Here is a 9837-nt window from a genome sequence, read left to right as displayed (position 1 = left end):
GAAACAAACATTTGTTTATCTGTTTTATCAATGTACAACACGTGAACATAGACATCCAACCATCTATTTTCTACCGCTTATTCCCTTCGGGGTCGCTGGGGCCTATCTCAGACAATTATATAATACTTTGTGCAGAGTGTCAGTAACTCAGATTTGGGCAAATATCGACATTATCTACCAAGTTACCATGAATTGATTTACGTGGACCCCGACTTAACCAAGTCGAAAAACGTATTCGGGTGTTACCATTTAGTGGTCAATTGTACGGAATATGTACTGTACTGTGCAATCTACTAATAAAAGTATCAATCAATAAAACAAAGTGTAAGATCACAATGAGATCGATACAAGTTCGATAAGATCCATATGTGTCTTGTTTTGCAATGTTTTCGCATTGTTGATATTGTTGTATCAATGTATATTGCACATACACACACAAATGTAGTTTCTTGGTTTTATGTATTTAATTTTGCGCTATTGACTTAATTTTCCCCAAGCAATATAATGTAATAAAAGAAGACGATATTATTATTTTGTTTACAGTGTTTTATATGTTGTATGTATATATTGTTAAATTATTCAAATACGTTGTGTAAACATGTTTTTGTTTGCCTGAAATCGTTGCGTTTTATTTTGATTATTATAAAGATCAACAAACTAAAGAGAAAATTATTTGATTATTCTAAACATTTTCAGGCAACAATTATTCTTGATTAGTATTCGATCGATAGCAAAACAAAATATCAGTATCGTCCCTTTAATAATACTGTTTGTGACGTCACCTTCACCAAGACGCGAATGTCCCAACGAGTTTCCGTAGTATTTTCGCGGCAGATTTATGTTGGGACCGGCGGGCCTGACTACTTTGACAAATGGTGCAAATAGTCATACGGTAAGATATGTTTATATCTGCTATCATTGGCGAACATCGAATAACAGATCAATTTATTTGTAGTAATTTATTTGAAGAAAAGGGATTTCGAGTCTTCAACTCAGCAACACTTTTGTTGTTAGAAAGCATTATCCGTTTCAGAAACAGGGAAAATGGCGGTTTTCAATTTTCAAGTAATGAATGTCGGCTTACGTGTGTTTAGTTTACGACTGTTTGTACCTTTTGTAGGGCGAGTGTGGACAGCAGCAGTCCTCCCGAGTGGCTGCTGATCGAGCTGCAGGGAGAGGTGGTGTCCAGACAGAACTCTGGTCTGGCGGGAAATGTGATGGGCGATTTGCTGTATACCAAAGAGGTAATCAACAATTACTACACAGTATTATTGTTTTGATTGTGGGAAGAAGCTGTGGTACATATTCATCATGGAACTACATGTGTAATTCCGTCGCTTTACAGTTAATACAACATCCGGGTGTTTGTGCTCCACTATTGATTGATTGATTTATTGAAACTTTTATTAGTAGATTGCACAGTGAAGTACAATTGACCACTAAATGGTAACACCCGAATACCTTTTTCAACTTGTTTAAGTCGGGGTCCACTTAAATTGATTCATGATACAGATATATACTATTTTCATAATAAAGTCATCACACAAGATAATCATCAGAGTATATACATTGAATTATTTACATTATTTACAATCTGGGGTGTGGGATATGGAGGGGGGGGGGGGGGGTGAGGTTTGGTTGGTATCAACACTTCAGTCATGACTTGACTGACTTGGTAGGATATGTACAGCAAATAGTGGACACAGAGAGACAGATCAGAAAGTATAAGAAAAAGTGTCTACATTTGATTATTTACAATCCGAGGAGGTATGATGAGGAAGGGAGGGTGTTAGTTTAGGGTTGAAGTTGCCTGGAGGTGTTCTTTTAGTGCGGTTTTGAAGGAGGATAGAGATGCCCTTTCTTTTACACCTGTTGGGAGTGCATTCCACATTGATGTGGCATAGAAAGAGAATGAGTTAAGACCTTTGTTAGATCTGAATCTGGGTTTAACGTGGTTAGTGGAGCTCCCCCTGGTGTTGTGGTTATGGCGGTCATTTACGTTAAGGAAGTAGTTTGACATGTACTTCGGTACCAGGGAGGTGTAGCGGATTTTATAGACTAGGCTCAGTGCAAGTTGTTTTACTCTGTCCTCCACCCTGAGCCAGCCCACTTTGGAGAAGTGGGTAGGAGTGAGGTGTGATCTTAGACTTAGACTTCCTTTTTATTGTCATTCAAATTTGAACTTTACAGCACAGATAATGGGTTGGAGGTCTAGAAGTAATCTGACTAGCTTGTACTGGGATGTTTGGAGTCTAGATTTGAGGGTTTTGGAGGTGCTAGGGTACCAGGAGGTGCATGCTTAATCGAAAAAGGGTTGAATGAGAGTTCCCGCCAGAATCTTCATGGTGCTTTTGTTGACCAGAGAGGAGATTCTATAGAGAAATCTCGTTCGTTGGTTGACCTTTTTGATTACAAAAAATTTAGACAAAAAGAAAGTCATTGACTTTCTTTAAAAGTGGGTGACATTGTTATCACCAGGAAAGATGAGGTCACCTACCTAGGTTCCATTCTAGAGGCTAATCGTTCCTGTGATAAAATGGCAACCAAGGTAATCAAAAAGGTCAACCAACGAACGAGAGTTCTCTATAGAATCTCCTCTCTGGTCTAAATGTGTCCTTAGCTAAAACTATATGTAATTATTTTTTGATGACTTGACTGATTGGCAATAATTAATGATCCAACAAGTCATAATACATTTTGTGCAGGATAGTTGCACTTTTAACAAATGGCTGGGCTGTAGCATCAAATTCTGTGCGCCCATACAAAGACTTCTAAAGTCCCCCCCATCCCACTCTAATCCTAGATGTCATCACACCAGACACACACACACACACACACACACACACACACACACACACACACACACACACTTGGTATGTTTACATGCAGGAAAAACAAATTATTGCATGGATTTGGTTGAATGCAGATTTTTAAAACACATAAAAACCTCAGGGCTTTGATCGTGGCAGTCCACCACAACAAAAATAATAGCCGTCACACCTTAAAAAATTTATTTATTAATTTTTTTACTTGAAAACTTTACTTTTTTCACTTGTATTTTAGCATTCAGAAGAATAAAACATGGACATAAATATTAACACCAGCAGGTCGTTAAAGTATGAACAGATACATATAGCCTATTATTTGCACAGTACTGACTCGTGATGCACAGACTAAATTTGGGCGCCGAAAAAAAGACTGATCCCAGAAACCGGATGTTGTGATGACTTAAGCAGGATGCGCAGGATTTTCTGGAGCAGAGGCAGCATGTCTGCGATGTGGACGTACTTAAATATATCCGAGACATACCTTCGGACTGTGATCCGCAAAATGTGCAATGTACAAATATTAAGAGGACAGTGTCAGCTTTTAAGGAGAGAAATGCATTTGGTGCAGCAGAGCGAAGCAAGTGTGACGTCAGGCGAGCTGCAGCTCTCGCTGTCCGTCACAGACATCGAGTGGCAGAAGTAAAAAATCTCTAAACCAGGGGTCACCAACGTGGTGCCCGCGGGCACCAGGTAGCCCGTAAGGACCAGATGAGTAGCCCGCTGGCCTGTTCTAAAAATAGCTCAAATAGCAGCACTTACCAGTGAGCTGCCTCTATTTTTTAAATTGTATTTATTTACTAGCAAGCTGGTCTCGCTTTGCTCGACATTTTTAATTCTAAGAGAGACAAAACTCAAAACAGAATTTGAAAATCGAAGAAAATATTTTAAAGATTTGGTCTTCACTAACTGACAAAGAAACAGATAACAGATTTGGTGTCCAGTTCAAAGTGTGACATGATTTATTTAAAAATTTGAGAGTTGACTTTTGTATTTTACATGAGTTATTATTTGTACAAACATGGTGCAAAGTCATTCATGATTTGTTAAAAAATGTTAGTGGCTAGCTAGTTAAAATGGGATATTGCGATTTCACAAGACTGTCTTAGAAGTGATCATTTGAAAATGTTCAATTTGAAAAATGTGCACTTAGAGAAAATATAAAAATAAAGTGTTGCATATTGATATTTATCTGTTTCTATATATATTTATTGTGAGAAATCATTAAGATGATCAGTGTTTCCACAAAGATAAATATCATTAATTATTAATAATAACATAGAGTTAAAGGTAAATTGAGCAAATTGGCTATTTCTGGCAATTTATTTAAGTGTTTATCAAACTGTTAGCCCCTGCGATGAGGTGGCGACTTGTCCAGGGTGTACCCCGCCTTCCGCCCGATTGTAGCTGAGATAGGCTCCAGCGCCCCCCGCGACCCCAAAGGGAATAAGTGGTTGAAAATGGATGGATGGAAACTGGTAGCCCTTCGCATTAATCAGTACCCAAGAAGTAGCTCTTGGTTTCAAAAAGGTTGGTGACCCCTGCTCTAAACCATACTTGCCAACCTTGAGACCTCCGAATTCGGGAGATGGGGGGGTGTATATATTTTAAAGTATTTCTTATATATATATATAATCCGTTCATGAATGAGTATATCCGTTCGGCCACCGTGTTCAATGGAGAAGTCTGATCTACAAAATGTGCAGGCAGCATTCCCCTTCCCCTTCGAGCTGTCCTGGATGAACTGAAATTATTTTTTCCAATCATTTTGGAACTTGCAAGCGTACTTCTTCTTCTTACTCGTCGTCGCCATGTCTCTTTTTCGTTCTTCTGCTTCGTCTCTGTTATGTTTTTGGACATTACTACTTGCCGTAGTTTCGAAGCAATGCATGATGGGAATCCGGATGTTGTGTGTCAGTGTATTAACGTGCCGGCTGGAATAAACACACGCTGAGAAATAGCTCCGTGCCTGCCTACTTTATGGGTTATATATAAACCTATGGATAACGGAGACATACTGTATATAATAGTCTCCTTTTCAGGTGAGAGAGGATGCGAAAGGCAGTGCCTTTAAGGCACGCCCCCAATATCGTTATCCGGGTGGAAATCGGGAGAAATTCGGGTGAATGGTTGCCCCGGGAGATTTTCGGGAGGGGCACTGAAATTTGGGAGTCTCCCAGGAAAATTGGGAGGGTTGGCAAGTATGCTCATACTTGCCAACCCTCCTGGATTTTCCGGCAGACTCCCGAAATTCAGCGCCTCTCCCGAAAACCTCCCGGGACAAATTTTCTCCCGAAATTCAGGTGCTAACCCACAATATAACCACCATACCTACCCAATCACGTTATAACTGTAGAATGATGGAGGGCGAGTTCTTGGTTTCTTATGTGGGTTTATTGTTAGGCAGTTTCATTAACTTCCTCCCAGCGCGGCAACAACACACAACAACAGCAGTCACGTTTTTGTATACCGTAAAGCAGTTCGTCTGCCGTAAACAGCAATGTTGTGACACTCTTAAACAGGACAATACTACCATCTAGTGTTATGTGTGTGTATATGTGTAAATAAATGAACACTGAAATTCAAGTATTTATTTTTATATATATATTTATATATATATATATATATATATATATATATATATATATATATAATACAATTAATATATATATATATATATATATATACATATAATAAAATAAATAAATATATGTATATATATATATATATATATATATATATATATATATATATATATATGAAATACTTGACTTGGTGAATTCTAGCTGTAAATATACTCCTCCCCTTTTATCCACGCCCCCGACCACGCCCCCTTCTACCCCGACCACGCCCACCCCCCGAAATCGGAGGTCTCAAGGTTGGCAAGTATGAGTATGCTCTAAGCACAAGTACAGTTTCCAATAACACCAGAAAAAGATGCTAGATTTGCGCTGGATGTTTTTAATGAACAAAAAGTCACTAAAAGGATTGGAGAGGTCTCTAGAAACTCAAAAAATTCTCAACAAAGTACATTGTACAATAAGCAACAACAATTGAAAAATAGAGCAATATAATATAAGAAAAACTATATTGTTTGTAAGTACTTAGTAATAAAACATTTTTGTTGTTAAATGAATGTATACTTTATTTTTAGACTTTTCAAAGAAAATATATCAATCATTTATGCAAATTATATGATGGTACCATATGCCGACACCCATGGCCACATCCTCGCCACCACAGGTATATTGGCAATCTGGAGGAAACCCTAAACCTTAAATAGGTTTCTGACTTTTTCAAGATGGGATGAAGATATCTAGATGGACGCCCCTAAATGTCTTTTTTTTTTTTTTTAAGATTACTAAAAAATAAAATCATTATAAAGCGGCCAGAATATGATTTGAAATAATCATGTAACCTGTCATTATTCACTTAAATGTTATAAATATGTCAAGTTTTACATTTCCTTTTCCTTCAGCATGTCGTGACTACATGATTAATGAAGGATTATCATCAGTGGATAATGCAAATCATAATACAAATCACATATTTTACATATTTTCATTTCTCTTTACAATATGTCTGAAAAAGAGTAGGAAGAAGCAAAGCTTTTTTAATCCTACCCCTTTTACAATTTATAGCAATTACTAACACATGGATTCACTTTACTGTTCTCATTTTATAACACAATTTACATTCCCAATCCCATCCATTTTTTACCGCTTATTCCGTTCGGGGTTGCGGGGGGCGCTGGAGCCTATCTCAGCTACAATCGGGCGGAAGGCGGGGTACACATCAATGAACTCTAAATACAACACTTCTCTTAATAAAGATTGAACTCGTTACGATTTACTTAACACGATGAATAATGTCTTATTTTCAACAAGTCCAAGACGTTAATCATAATTATTTTTCCTTGTACTTTGTAAACACTTGTAATTTGAACTGGATCATATTAGTACATTTATTGTCACATACTGATACACTAAAGGTGTAGTTCTCTTTTGTTGAAAAGAATTGTTGCACATTCTTCGGTTTGCTTTGTACGTAATTTTAGCTGTTTGCAAACACACCAAATGTTTGAATTTCAATATTTTGGATTTAATAAATACAGGGTTTGTATGTTTTTTTATATCCAACATTATGTATTATTTTAACTGACCTCTGTTGTAACACAATTAGTGAATGAAGTATACTTTTGTAGTTATTTAAGAATGTGTAGTGATTTTTGGTCTAGAACATCATTTTCTATCATTTCATTATAGAAATATTTTGCCAACTTATGTTGTATAATTTTTCTGAGGTTTCCAGTTCATTTGGTTATCTATTATTACACCCACAAATGTGGTTTATATTACCCTTTAAATTAGAGATGTATCGGACTGCCGATATTATCGGCCGATAAATGCTTTAAAATGTGATATCGGAAATTATCGGTTTCAAAAAGTTAAATTTATGACTTTTTAAAACGCCATTGTACGGACTGGTACACGGACGTAGGGAGAAGTACAGAGCGCCAATAAACCTTAAAGCCACCGCCTTTGCGTGCCGGCCCAATCACATAATATCTACGGCTTTTCCCACACACAAGTGAATGCCACGCATACTTGGTCAACAGCCATACAGGTCACACTGAGGGTGGCCGTATAAACAACTTTAACACTGTTACAAATATGCGCCACACTGTGAATCCACACCAAACAAGAATGACAAACACATTTTGGGAGAACATCTGCACCGTAACACAACATAAACACAACAGAACAAATACCCAGAACCCCTTGCAGCACTAACGCTTCCGGGACGCTACAATATACACCCCCCGCTACCACCAAACCCCGCCCCCCCAACCCTGCACACCTCAACCACGCCACCCCTCCATCCCCCAAATTTGGAGGTGTCAAGGTTGGCAAGTATGCTCTAGTATACGCTGGACTGAAGCTGTGTGCCTTCATTGTTTTTGTAGCTGTTGTTTTGAGGCAGAACCCCTTGCAGCACTAACTCTTCCGGGACGCTACAATATACAACCCCACTACACCCGCCCCCCCCTCACCTCAACCCCGCCCCCCCAACCCCGCCCACCTCAATTTCCTCATGCTTTCTCAGGGAGAGCATGTCCCAAATTCCAAGCTGCTGTTTTGAGGCATGTTAAAAAAAAGAATGCACTTTTTGACTTCAATAATAAATATGGCAGTGCCATGTTGGCATTTTTTTTCCATAACTTGAGTTGATTTATTTTGGAAATCCTTGTTACATTGTTTAATGCATCCAGCAGGGCATCACAACAAATTAGGCATAATAATGTGTTAATTCCACGACTGTATATATCGGTATCGGTTGATATCGGAATCGGTAATTAAAAGTTGGACAATATCGGAATATCGGCAAAAAAGCCATTATCAGACATCTCTACTTTCAATGTCTTCCTCATGTATTTGTGTTTGTTTAAATTTCTCTTCTACTGTTACTGAATAGCAGTATTTTGGTTTTACTGAGATTCAAATATAGTCTGTTTTTGACAAACCATTTATTTAAATTGTACATTTTTTCTGTTATTGTTTGTATTAGCTTCTGTCTGTTTTCTCCTGAACAAAATGCTGCTTGTGTACTTGCAGTAGTATTCGATTTCAGATGCTGTGCTTAGTTGCCTGTTTTATGTTTCTCTTCTCTTTCTGTTTTCTCTGGTTATCTTTTATTATTTCTCCTTCCACCAGGGGGTGCCAGTGTTGATTGTGGGACATCATATATTGTACGGCAAGCAGGTCAAACTGGAGAAACCCTTTGCTGTCCTCACTAAGCATGCTGCCCAATCACAGGACACTGGGGAATACCATGATGCCTCCAAGGTTACCATGGAAACGGAGCAACAACGCTCCACCTCCTACTGTGTGTCTGCACTTATCAAGCGAAAGCTTATCTTCAAGACTCGACCCAAACCCATCATCACGAATGTGCCCAAGAAAGTATAGTAGGCCTGGACTGAGTTATGTGGGAAGGAAAAACTAACTGATACAACATTTGAATGTTTTATGGCTTTCTTTTTAGGAGACTGCTTGTTTGTGTATAACCGTAAAATATAATTGTTTTATATAAAAGTATCAAAGGGAAAAAGCTGTGTTTTTGTTCTGACTTAGCAGATCACTTGTTGCTAGAGACGTGTTTTGCTGGACTCGCGGGCCTCGGACTAGCACAGCTCAATACAATGTTTCAGCGTCAAATTAATATTGCCTTTCTTTAGAACGTTGATGATGAGGACTATCTGACCTTACAAAAAAGTGTATCACTATTTGGGCCATGGAAAGGAAACAAATGATCCCATAATGCAAATTGAGAATTTTCTAAACCTCGAAACATCCATGCGGTAGACTAGTTATTCAATTCTCTTGGGTAAGACACAAGTCAATCACATGATTTGTTTGGCTTGGTTTTTACGCCAGATGTCCTCCCTGACACAACCGGGGTTAGAACTCATGTGGTCTGCATTGAAGCCTACAGCAGCTACTATTACACAAGGAGGGTTAATAAATAACACAAAACTATTATGCAATAATGTCTTTGGGTACCCATCTATTCATGCAGACAACCCAATCAAGACCAATCATTGGGGCATTATTGTAAGTTAAGTACAAGAGAGTGCAGATAATATTATTTGTTTTTAATTAATGACTTCATACGTATAGAGTGCGCCAAAAATGCCAAGAGAGATTTCACTCAAACTGGTTTTACATATTTAAACATACGGACAACGCCGTAATTATACATAGCCTATTGCAGGGGTGTCAGGCTCATTTTTAATAAGGGTCACGTCACAGTTAGGGCTGCCTTCTGAGGACCACTTGTGAATATTTATGAACATAATTGCACCATGATATTACACAATTGCCTATGCGTTTGATTATTATATTTTCTTACATACAAATTGATGGCTACCTTGCTTTATAATCATAAGACAAGATGCCAAGCAGGTATTAAAGTCTTTTTACAAAAGAAATGTAGTACAGTATACATTTGT

General features: G+C 38.0%; 1 protein-coding gene across 1 annotated transcript; it reads left to right on the top strand.

The window, feature by feature from the left end:
- Positions 1-782: 782 nt before the first annotated feature.
- Positions 783-9658, top strand: chtf8 (CTF8, chromosome transmission fidelity factor 8 homolog (S. cerevisiae)). The gene is made up of 3 exons (XM_061969281.2): positions 783-892; positions 1121-1244; positions 8540-9658. Exons 1-3 carry the CDS (start codon positions 873-875, stop codon positions 8792-8794), a joined length of 399 nt encoding a protein of 132 aa, XP_061825265.1. The 5' UTR covers positions 783-872; the 3' UTR covers positions 8795-9658.
- Positions 9659-9837: the final 179 nt, after the last annotated feature.

The sequence above is a fragment of the Nerophis lumbriciformis genome, linkage group LG10 (assembly GCF_033978685.3).
Source record: "Nerophis lumbriciformis linkage group LG10, RoL_Nlum_v2.1, whole genome shotgun sequence".
NCBI classification, from domain to species: domain Eukaryota; kingdom Metazoa; phylum Chordata; class Actinopteri; order Syngnathiformes; family Syngnathidae; genus Nerophis; species Nerophis lumbriciformis.
Note: the sequence above shows the minus strand (reverse complement) of the source record. Positions and strands in the feature narration are given on the sequence as shown.

What these genes read in the sequence shown, in the direction of transcription:
- chtf8 (XM_061969281.2), top strand. Translation starts at nt 873, where the DNA reads ATGGTGCAAATAGTCATACG. An exon ending in ATGGTGCAAATAGTCATACG is followed by an intron (nt 893 to 1,120) that starts GTAAGATATGTT and finishes TACCTTTTGTAG; the next exon opens with GGCGAGTGTGGACAGCAGCA. An exon ending in ATTTGCTGTATACCAAAGAG is followed by an intron (nt 1,245 to 8,539) that starts GTAATCAACAAT and finishes TCCTTCCACCAG; the next exon opens with GGGGTGCCAGTGTTGATTGT.